The sequence below is a fragment of the Rhamphochromis sp. 'chilingali' genome (genome assembly GCF_963969265.1).
Source record: "Rhamphochromis sp. 'chilingali' genome assembly, chromosome: 6".
NCBI classification, from domain to species: domain Eukaryota; kingdom Metazoa; phylum Chordata; class Actinopteri; order Cichliformes; family Cichlidae; genus Rhamphochromis; species Rhamphochromis sp. 'chilingali'.
This window is the reverse complement of record NC_137933.1, coordinates 34,349,092-34,361,642: the sequence shown is the minus strand read 5'-3', so window position 1 is coordinate 34,361,642 and position 12,551 is coordinate 34,349,092. Positions and strand designations below refer to the sequence as shown.

Genomic DNA, 12,551 nt, shown 5'->3' with positions numbered 1-12,551 from the left:
GAATGAGATACAGCAAGCGAAGGCCACACAATGATAAACCAAATGTTGTTCGTTGTGTCTATAAAATAAGTTTGAGTCCTTGTTCCAAAAGCAAATGAGTTTCCATTGAAAAATGTTGACTTTTCCATGTCTCTGGCCTACAATCAATCTGAATGTTGCACATTCACTGGCCACTTAGTCAGGTATTTAACTGCTTCTTAATGCGCATATCTCAGCAGCTAATCACGTGGCAGCAAGTCAGCATCTTTAGGTATGTAGATAAGGTCAAGGCAAGACTGCTGAAGTTCAAATGAGTTCTGAGCATCAGAATAGAAAAGGAAGATGATTTCAATGATTTTCAACTATTATTCAAAATCAATTTCACTATTTCAGAGAGTGCTGGTCTAAATGTTGATGTCAGGGGTCACAGAAGAATGGCTAGACTGCTTTTAGCTGATAGGAAGGTAGCAGTATTCAAATACCAAAGTATGCAGAAGAGCTTTGGTTGGTAGAGTCAGATAATATTTGTCCTTTTCGTTAGTACGATTGTGTCAAAGAATGAGCACATTTTTAGCCTCCAGCAAGCGGACAACTGAGTCTGTCCACAAAATAAGACAGTTGACGCAGACAAGAGAAATCTGTTCTGTTTACTGTCAAAAATAATAAGCTGTGTGATTTTGTTTTTAATGGCACCTATTTTCATTTGAGGTGGTGGAGGGTGGGGTGCTCTAGTCTGTGATGTATCATTATTTTTCATTTAGCATTTTCTGTGCTTTCATAACGTAAAAGCAGACAAAGTAATATGTATATCTTTATTTGATATATCTTAAAAAGAGATCCATACATATATTTTATTTGCTGTGTTAAGGTATAATACAGCAAATAAAATATAAAAAATACAGCACGGGTCTACTGTGAGCAACAGGTGACATCTGCTGTGCAACAAAATGTTTATAACGCTGTGTAAATGAAAACAATATTGAGGGAAAAAAATCTAAAAATAAATAGTTACATTTTTCATGCATGACTGGCAATGAACAGATCACCTGTCTGAAGTATTTAAATAGAATTTTCCACATTTTTCTGAATCAACCTCTAACTTGCCTAGAATAGAAATAACATCAAAGTGGCAGCTGCAGCCCAAATTGAGGGCAAAGTTATGATACACATCCTTGTTCCAACATGTCTCACAGCATCCAGCCTTCCTGTTATTCATTATAATAAAAGAAGGATCTTAAATGCAAGCCCAAACAAAGCAGAAAGGGTTCCACCGAGGGTGTCACAAACACAATACTGCTGCTACAGGCTCGTTAGCTGCCGGCTCGCTGACCACCTGCTAATGAGAACAGTTGTCTCCTGCTTGCATCTATGAAGAAATATTTACCCAGCATGATTACTAATGAATGAAGTTGCCTTATCCTCATTATCCATCCATCCATCCAGTTTCTTCTAATAACACTACAAGTTTGCATATATATGACATGTACGACCTCAGGAGTAAAACAAAAAAGAAAATTGAATGATTTCCAGTGCCTTGCAGGTGCAACTTGTGGCGGTAAACGATTAAAGAAATTCAAGCCCCTGAGCTGCTGCCTTTTGGTTCAGTGTAGCACACAAATGAGTCATCGGGCGTTTTGCGGTTGACAGTCTGCTCATCCAGTCTGAAGTGCGGTGTTTACTTCTTTTCTTTTCATCGACACCCTGTCTCGCGCCCATCCTGAAATTTTACATTCAGCCCGATTAACCTGTGTTTACGTTGAGAAATATGTCCATTAGGGATGTTTTGACACCTGTTTTCCATGCCAAATATAAATGGGAAAATAAATATCGTAAACTAAAATTAGAAAGAAAAATAAAGCTCTCAAAAAACAGAGTTTACTGTATAATAATTAGATTTGCATTTAGCAGTCATTAGAAACAAATCTTTCAATAAAATTTGAATTTTAAATGTTTGTGCCATTTTGCAAGGACACAATGTGACTTTTTTTTTTCCTGCAAACTGTGGCTAAGGTTAGCATTGCTAGGTCCAACAGCATAACAATTACTCATCCAGTCAGTTCAGGGTAATGTTTAATGCTCTGACCAACAATTAAAGCTGCAGATATGAATAAATTCACTGCTCAGTGGCACTATTTATAACCATAGATACCTCGGCAGATGCTTATTATTGCTAAAATAACACTTGTTAATGCCTTTTTATATACAACTGGTAGCTAATAATATATAAAAATAGCAAGAGCAATGATAATACAAAAGATTACAGGTTTTTCTGTTTTGCATTTTCTAATTTTAAATATTAGACTCAGTAAGTGAGAAATAGAATAAGACCTCATGTTTAAAGTTTACTTAAAGACAATGGTTAAACGCTTTTGTCAGTTTTACTGTGCTGATATTATGTAGACCATAACCTTAGGTTTTACAATTTTTCTGATTTTACTTGAGTTGATTTGACTTACAGACCAAGTGTGATAACATTATATGTGTGTTATATTTTAGCCATCAGAAACTTGTGGCATAGACTGACTGACTTTACTACTTAGCATGATGGACACTAGAGGAAGAAAAATAAGATATTTCATATTAAAAAGTCAAAGTTCAAACCGATTAGACCCAAGATGTCCTCCTGTGGACATGTATTTGCATCCACTTTGGCGTACGTGTGCCAATGCCAGGCCTGCCCCCTCTGATAAGCAGGTCTGGTACACTTTGTGACTGTCTGACTGAGGTCCTCCAGGGAAGGTTGGCTGAAGTGGTGGTGGCGGCGGTGGGGTTTGCATTCTTGGCCATTTCATGAAAAAAGGGTGCAACCATGGGAGTAAGCCAAGAGGAGGGCTCAATTATGCATGGTTAAACAAAGCCCAAGGCTACCAGTGAGCAATGTCTCAGCAAACTCAACCTCACTCTGGAGCTTCAGAGTCCAGAAAGAAGAAAAAGAACCCGAAAAACAAACAGGGGACATAAGCACGAAATTCCCGATAAATCACTGGATTGTGTTATGACAAGACCAGGCACTTTGAAACTAAACTTCTCAGAGGTCTTCAAAACACTGCTTAAAAGAAAACATTCCCATTCACATGAGGTCAAATGAAACATCAGAGTTTATGTTACCAATAAACCATCTTTAGAGGAGAGATGGTCCATGAAGCACAAAAGACAACTTGTTAACTAATCGTGGACATGATTTCTCCAATAAACGCAACAATAATTCTCCAGGGAGCTGTTTTTTGTCTAAAAGCAATTACGCTCCACATAACTGCTTTATTATGTAGCTACCCTGCTCCCCACAAGTACTCCAGGCATGTTTTCAGGGTATTTTTAGCCCTCAGAGGAAATTATCTGGTTGTCTTACAAATAAGTCTGTTTGAAAGACCAAATGTCGAGAACAACCAGTGTCTTCCTTTGTTTTGGCAATGAACACTGACTCCTAAATGAACCCACAAAAAAAGTTATCAAGGCTGTTAAAACAGCTCTTAACCAAGCCAGAAGCCACTTTTCCACATTAAACACCCAAACTTCTGCAACTGGACACTCAGCTTCTGGCCCCTCTTTCTTCCAGCACACAATAAATAGGAAAGTATGTGGCTTTGGTTACATCTAAATTGTAGGAAGCTCTTCCAGAGCCGGAGGGGGCGAGGTGGAGGATCGGTATCCATGTATAGTTACACATATGAATGGAACCTGCCTAAAAAGCTTTCTCCCAAGATCTTCCTCTTGTTTCCCCAGGAAACGGGAGAAGAGGGCTGGAGTCGAGTGTCAGGGGCGTCCAGAAGACACACACACACACGCACACACAATCTATACTGTCCTTGGAGCTCGAGAACAGATTTAATTACAGCCTTACAAACTAAATGATGTCAGCATTTTATTTCTTTGTTTCATTATTAGCCTGTTCCCGCTGCAGAGAGCTGCTGCCCTTTTATTCTACAGAGCGGACACCAGCCTAGGGGATTATTTTAAGAAGCAGATGTTTTGATCCAGACTGTAACACCAGATCTAACAGCAAGCTGGTGATACTAATGATGATTTTTTTAGGCAGAGACAGCAGCGGCAGAAGCTTACAGCACGGCTGGTGCTGCCTGTAAGAATTAGCACATTTGAGACATCACACTCCTGAAATGATCAGTTCTCCAGGGAGCACAAAAGCTGGGCAAACCAAAATACAAACACAGACCCAGGTGTCTCAAGTAATTAATATAACACAGTGCTCAATGGCCCTTTATAGATACAATGTTTTTGCCACTTTTATGTTAATGTTTTTACCTGATTTTTGCTCAGCTTTTCAATCTTTACTCACTCTAAATGACCGTGTTTATGTTGGGGAGAGTGGGTGGGTGAGAGCTGTGAACCAATTTGAATTCTTAAATTATATATATGTCTCAAAATGAGCAAGGATGCGCTTATTTTAAAAGATATTTTTGTAATGTATTTCTGCGGGGGTAAAAATAATTATGAATCGACATTTACAATACCGAATATCATGTACCTTCTGCCCTTTTTGCAACAATTTCGGGAGGAGGGGAGTTGCTTCTTCTAATAGAAAAAAACATGCTTATGGTTTTGGACAGATTCTATATGAAATAAGTTATGCAATTAATGTTTTTTCCATTGCTTCATGCAGTTTACTCTTTAGAGCTAGTATGCACATAAATGACTGTGTCATCTGCATACATTTGGACACTGAGTTCAGTACAGATGGATTTCAGGTAGTGTAAAATTAAATAGAAAGGCGTGCATTAAAAGGGGTTAATGACAGCTATTTACCTCAACTGGAAAAACAACGCATGCATTATAGATTTGTGAGACTAAGTAATAGGTCACCATTTTCCTAAGCAGAAAGGAAAAAAATCACTCTGCTATCAGGTTAATGCAGAATCGCTTTGTGATTCACTTCTCATAATATCATCATCCACGCAGACCAAATACTTTAAAACTGTCTCCACTGAAGGCTGTGGGCAAGTTTACACGAGCTGATTTAGGGAGTTAAAACAGTGTGCGATATGAGACTGACAGCTGCATCCAGCTGCATCTGAAAGCAACAAGCTATTTGTTGTAACTCAGTCTGCATGGCTAATTAGCATAGTGTAAAATTACAGAAATAAATGAATTACTTTGGTGAGGAATGAATGGCCATGGGGGGAGATTTTTATGTCAGGAAAAACTGTAAAACATGAAAGTACAGTTAAAAGTCCAAAATTTCTGTTCTTCTTCACATTTTCCAAATCCATCCTGCGGGCCAGATTTGAGTCAGTTGGGCCCAATTCTGGCCCCAGGGCCTTATGTTTGACAGCCCTATTCTAGAAACAGCCTCACAGTCTTCATATTTAGAGTAGAGACACATCAAACTAACATACTGGCACATCAGACTAGCTACTTTTATTGTTTTCTTGATTAGCAATAAGACAGACAAAATTAATATTAACCTTTTTCATCTTGCTACAATATTTGCAGATGCTCAGAGTGACCAATAAAACTTGGAGATTGTTTTTTATTTAGGAGAAATTTTAACAGAGATATTTATGCATATAAATTCTTTGGAATCAAAGTCAAATATTAGCATTACCAGGATGTAACCATGACTTATGACTCTTTCACCTAGATCAGCGGTCCCCAACCCCCGAGTCGTTTGGTACTGGGCCCCGAGAGTTGAGGCTCAGGTGTGAAATGTATGGTTTTCAGGGTTTTTATTGGTTTTCAGCGTTATTTTGTTATCGTTTTAATCGTTAACTCGGTTTTCCTGGGTTTTTTCACGTGTGTTATGAATAAATCTTCTTTTTTTCAGCACCGTTACTAGTTTTTTTTGTTGTATTTATCCGCGACACATTAAAGGCCGGTCCGTGAAAATATTGTCGGGCATAAACCGGACCGTGGCGCAAAAAAGGTTGGAGACCGCTGACCTAGATAACAGGATAAAAGGTAAGAAAACAGGTAGCATTCTACATATTTAGGTGAAGATGCTGATTAGATTTACTCACTGAATTTGACCTTTTACACTAGTTTTATAGTGTCTAGGGACGGGAAATCCAAAGTATAGCTCACGAAACATCTATAAATCTACGTTGCTGATCTGGAAATGGTTTTTTTCCACATATGTGTTACATAAACCATGAGTGTAACATTTTTTCACACATACCCCGCATATCAAGACTTTGTAGAAAAATGCTTCAGACAGAAGCCCTAGTGCATGACTGAAATTCAACAAGTTGAAATAAGATGTCTTGGGTGTCACCTCTGCAGAGAATTCTCATGAAGATGGCAACATGTTTTTGACACTGACACATAATACGGATATTTCTAGGACTTTTTTTTAGGAAAGGTCATGTAAAATATCACCATCTGCTCTTTAGAGTTTTTCACATTTCTCTAGGTGCCTCAATAACCACATTCACACTGCAAAAAGTAGCGCTATCTGAAACAGAGTGCTTATACCCAGCACTTTTGGCTTCTAGGGGCTTCTAGGGTAATAAACTCATTATTTGAAACTGTTGCTATGTTGAATATGAGCATCCACCATTGTAACAGTTTATGTATGACAGAAAATAAGTAAAAAGCATAATAGACACCCATAAAATAACTGCCTTACTTACCACAAGAGCAGCAGGTGAAGCAGTTTGTGTGATAGAGGTTCCCCATGGCCTGGCACGCTTGGCTGGCTCCATACACACCCTTCCCACATTTGACACAAATACCTGTTAGAGACAGTGAGTCAATTACATGATGATGAGGACAACAGTTTAATGGAAAAGTAGAACAAATCTGCGATTCTGTGAGGACAGAGACTGCACTGATGCTGAAAAGGTCTGTATGGTCCAGTGAAGACACAGTCTGTGTTGTTCTGTGTGTGACTCTGACATAAGGAACAATTACTGGACTTGATCCTGTCACATTTCTTGTTACACAGCAGGAAACCTGTCAATGTGTTTGCACATTTATTTAATTATGCAAATGAATAACACTGCAAAATTATAAATCTGCTAAGAATATCACACAGTTCCCTCGGCAGCTTTTGATCGCCTTTGAAGACCAATATCACAATGAAATTCGGAGCATTAAAACATTAAAGAGATTATTACAGATGTTCAGGTTTTAGAGACAGAGAGCAAATTTTAGTGTTTGAATATTAATTCTAAAGTCATATTTCATGAAGCGATTTCTACTTTAGTTGTGCACATTTGACTCCTGTCATTTCCATGCATTACATCATACTGTTTGAAGCCGACTAGATCAGGAAAGCTGATGATTACATTAAAATGCACTGACAGGAAATGCAGTAAAAGTGAGGGGATTGTTAGAAAGGACAGGGCGGAGAGAAAAATCCTCTTCTACTGTCCTGCTGTGAAAAGCTGTATTCAAACGGGCCAATGTTGTTTTTACTTAATTGGTTATCATAAATATTTTGTAACCAAACTGACACATGCAAAGACTTTACAACTCATAGTGGTGCTGTTTCCTCCTTCATTATAGTATATTAGCTATTACCATAACCAGCATTTTATTACTGCTCGGATCATGAAGCCAAACTCGCAGTGGTCACCTATAAAGTTTAACCCAGTAAACGAAGATGACATGATAAGCAGCTATAAACCTACATTCATGCACATGGATATTAAATAATTCAAAGAATGGTAAAATATACTCAAAATTAAAAGACATTTTTGACTACTTTAATGTTATTGACATTACTTGCGTGAATATATCCGCTGGAGTGGAGTCCTTGTTGTAGTAACATTTGATGTTCTATGATTTTACTAATTTTTTATGAGCAGCTCCCATCTTTTCCTTTCTACATACACTTCCTGCCCACTTTATTAGGTACGCATTGCTAGTACCGGGCTGGACTCCTTTTTACTTAAAAAAGTGCCTGAATTTTGCATGGGATAGTGGAGGCCAGGTGAGTACAGTGAACTCACTATCATGTGCAAAGAAACATGTCAGTTTGAGCTTTGTGACAGGGCACGTTATCCTGCTGTATGCAATCATCACAAGACTGGTACATTGTGGTCAGAGAGAGATGGACATGGTCAGCTTCAATACTCAGGTAAGCTGTGGTATTTAAATGATGTTTGGTTGACATTAAGTGTGGCAACAAAATATTGCAGACACCATTACACCACCACATGAGACCATGGACCCATCATGATATAAGGCAGGATGGATCCATACTTTCATGTTATTTCATACCATCTGAATGTTGCAGCAGAAACTGAGGCTCATCAGACCAGGCAACAACTTTTCCAGTAGTCTAATGTCTAATTTTGGTAAGCCAGTGTAAATTGTGAGTAGCATCTGATGTGGTCCTATGCTGCTGTCTTCCACATGCTTCAAAGGTAACAAGTGGTTATTTGAGTTATTGTTAACCTTCCTATCAGCTCAGAGCAGTGGGGCAATAAGCTTCAGATCCCTATCATCACAAGGCATTTCTCACTCAGAGAACAATCGCTTACTGGATATTTTCTCTTTTTCAGATCTGTAAACCCTAGAGATGGTTATATTAAAAAATCCCAGTAAGACCACCAGTTTTTGAACCACTCGCACCAACAACCATCCCATGTTCAAAGCCGCTTAAATCACCTTTTTTCTGATGCTTGGTTTGAACTTCAGCAGGTCATCTTGACCATGCCTAAATGCATCAAATTCTTACCATGTGATCAGATATTTGCATCAACAAGCAATTCAACAGTTATACTAACAGAGAGGTCAGTGAGTGTAAAAGCACAGTTGAATCCTGCAATAACCATGTGACGGTTTGTGGAAATAACTCATTTCGATCCGTCCCTAAAGTCCAAGAACAATCCGTCAGATTACAATGCTGCTTTTGCCCTTGAGGGGAAGTGATGGACTCAAATGCCACTTCACTTAAGCCTGAACTAACCATCAACACAAAGTGCTGTGACCTTTAGCGAAGAAACACAATTGGAGGGGGAAAAAAAACAGTGGCTTAAAATTATTAGTAGACATCAGCAGCAGACTAACAACCTCCAAACTCTCACACAGGACAACCTCCACTTAGGCCACATTCCTGAGCGAGTGCAGGGTCAAAGTCTGGGTGAGGTGAGTCCAGGGTCACTGTGGCTAGAGGACACAAGCTCTCAAGAGATCCCAACAGGGGAGCTGCACCACAACAACACCCCTAATTTAATTTGGTTCATTATCTCTGAAATCAGACCATGTATACACTTTCAGTGATGCACTTGTGGAATTTCCTGGCTTTCTGAGAGGGTTATTTCACTTTCATAACAGCTCTGGAGCACTCGGTGACACTGAAAACTGGTAAAGGATGAGCACAAAGAACAAAAACACCCACAGCTTAAATGTCTTTACTTGTTATCTGAGGTGTTTCTGCATATTAATTATTTGGAATCAAAAGCTGAAGTAACCTGGAATGATTGCTCTTGTTGCTAAGAAAACAGGAAGAATAGCAGGATAAGAATGAATGAGTGAACTTTAAAATATCCAAGCTGATCAGACAATTTTGCCAATGCGAAAGTCTGTAATGTAATTGCTTTGCTGCTTTCTACCTGTTAGAATCTAAAATCGTCCCTCTTATATTCACATACTGCATTAAATCCTACACTTCTACACAACTCTTTGTGGAGTTAACTGAGTCAGTTATGCCAGGTTCTGACTTGATTATACTATTTCTTTGGTAACAAACCGATGATTAAAAAAAGATCCTGTCATGACTTGAACAGGCCACACGTCAGACGTTCCTCAAGCAATTACAGCTGGGAATAAATAGTTGTTAGGGAAACTAAACTCTCAGGGACAGAGAAGAAGTACATTTTTGTCCCTGCGGGTTCATTCTATACTAATGTACCTCCAATGGTTAATTACAGGGTCCTCAAATTAACTTTGTACTTTAAAGATTTAAAGGTGTAACATTAAGAGGCAGTGTGTGTTTGCTCAGGTACAAACATAAATCAGGTTTTGGTGATATTAAGTGGTCTTTATCGCTGAAAAAGCCGATACAAATGACAGTCCATATCCAGGCATATATAATGAATTTAGTGTCCAAGTTTGAACCTTTTTTTAAAAGTTAATTTTTGTATGATTACATCCATGTACAAACCTGTCACAAGAGACAAGCGTACAAATAAATTCGCCCTTCTCAAGGGTTAAGGGCAGTACGTTAAATGGTGACACACACAAGCCAACAGATACAATAAGGCATTTTTCTTTGAGTGTACCAGAACAAGAATGTGAACAGGCAGTGACGTCTGAAACTGTGTATGTGATATTAGCGGTTTTGTGTTCAGTAAAGGCTAAAAAACAAAGAAAGAAAAATAAGATTGACATGATTCATTGGTTGCACAAAAACTGGGTATGTGACGTTATGGTCTGTCAATCCTATAGTGTGTATCTGACCCTTGTGCAAAAAAAAGAAAGAACTCCATGCTTCTGTTGCTCAACACCATTTACCCAATCTATGTTGTAACATGAGAGAGAAGGTAAAAAAATATACTGTATGTATAACATGCTCCGCTTTTCAGATGTTATAAAGGACCCGTGAAGCTGTGTTTGACTCCAGTGATTGGAGTCCGTATTACGCTGTCTGAGCCCACATTAGCCTTAGCAATCCTCCTACTTCGATAAATATCCCCAGTTCATTCAGTAACTGCTCCACATCAAGGCTCTAAAATCAAGAAACACTTCTTGGAAAAAATCTCACTTACAACCATCACCAGGCCAGAGTGAGATCTGAAAACTCCAGTAAAGTTTTACATCCATCGAATGAAAACTGTAATTACAAGAGGAAGCCTTTAACCAATGAGTCAGTAACTACTGCCGTTACTAAAAAAATCTCACCTACATCTCCAACAACTGTGATTCAAAAGAAATGAAGCATAGTAATGCTGCATTGTTTTAATTCGACCTGCTAAAAAGGCACCAGGTCACTGTTTAATAACTGATAAGGTCTGGGTGGGTCCAGGGTGCTTAAAAGAGATAAACCACAGTCTGTTAGCATCATACTCCAATGTTCATACCAAGTTCTGTTTCCTTTCTGCTCTGCATCAGAGCAGCGAACTTCCTTTTCCAATTATTTGGAATGACAACTATGAATAACTTGGACAAGCGTCTTTTGATGCAGTAATACTTCACAGATAGGAATGTTACTGTATGAGTGAAGCCAACTTCCTGTTATACTAAGACTACATGCATCAGCATGAAATGTGTAGGTGAGTGTAAGAAAGTCTCAACATTCTCCTTTCTACTGACTTTTTTGTGACTCAGCTCATATTACAGCGTGATGTACATGGTGCCTGTGCATTGATTTCTGCACTGCGTGACTTACTGTGAATCTGCCTGAACATCGATAACCCAAATCGCTGCTTCTCTGCATTGTACTCCTCAAAATGTGGTGGTGGTTGTGTGTAAGTTTAGTGAAACAACACAATTTTTTGACGGATTAAAAGACTCGTGTATACCCTCCACTTCCAATTCTCACATCACCACGTGTGCCTATTTTTACACACATTATCCAGCTTCTTGATAACAAGAAAATGTGATTCATAAGTGGTTTTAGGCTGTTTGTTTGTTTTTTAAATAACCCTCCGGCTCCTTCCTTCGTTGTTATTTTTATTGGTTTCCCACAGAAGTGATCTATAGCTGAGAAATTACTAACATGACTTTTTGGCTTCAACTCTCTACCCAACGGCTAAACTGAAAACCTATGATTTATTCATGCAGCTACGTTGATTTACCTCTATTGCTTTAATCCCGCTAGCTGCAACTATACTGCAGTTACTATGTGTGAGTAGCACTGTCAAGATTTCATACACTGACATGTAAATGTCAACCATAAATGTGTTTTGGTGAACACACGCGAAAAATGCGAAAGGGTCTCATGAGTGAGGATGTGGTTATTCCTTTACAGAGCAGCTGGGAAAATCTCTGAAGTGCTCTTTATTAGTCATTTAAAACAGGGAGCTGAACATCTCATGTGCCCATTTCACAACATATCCATTTGGCACTCGCAGGATGCAGTAAAACTAAGCAGTAATGTTTGATTTTAGAATAAGCTGTAAATAAAGATGGCCGTAGATACCATTATGTCACCCACTGGTTCATGAAGGTCGAATGTGAAGCCTCAAACTGAACATTTGTCATCACCATCTTGATGTTTTGAAACCAGGCGTGATAAGTAAGGGGCAGGGGACACATAGGCCCATATCTCATCAGCTAGTGATTTGTCAAAAATAGTGTAAACTATGCTATGTTTCATCATCCTTTTTGCCTATAAAAAAGACCACATTTTGCAAAATGAATATGTTTTGTATCCAATAAGAAGTGAAACTACAAACTGAGGCCATAAACTAGTGAGGAAGTAAGCGAAAGAGCAATTTTCATAAAGACTTCCCATAGATCACAGGAGTCGCCCCCTGCTGGTCGATTTAAGGCGCTTCTGTGCTGGCTTCAATTTCAGCTACATCCATCTTTTATATACACTACAAGAACTGTGGATGGCAGTGGTGTAGTAAACACACAGTGCAATGATTAGACTGACAGTGAAATAAGTGAGTGCATTTGAATTACAACTTATTCTGAAAAAGAAAAAACACTAAACTCTAGTGTGG

The 12,551-nt window shown here is 38.6% G+C and overlaps 1 protein-coding gene across 1 annotated transcript in view; it reads right to left on the bottom strand.

Annotated features, from left to right (window-relative positions):
- Positions 1-12,551, bottom strand: part of wtip (WT1 interacting protein) — a 36,559-nt gene that overhangs the window by 19,122 nt on the left and 4,886 nt on the right. The window contains exon 2 of the mRNA XM_080885055.1: positions 6,564-6,665. Coding sequence (XP_080741181.1) covers positions 6,564-6,665 — 102 coding nt within the window. The remainder of the gene's footprint in view (positions 1-6,563; positions 6,666-12,551) is intronic.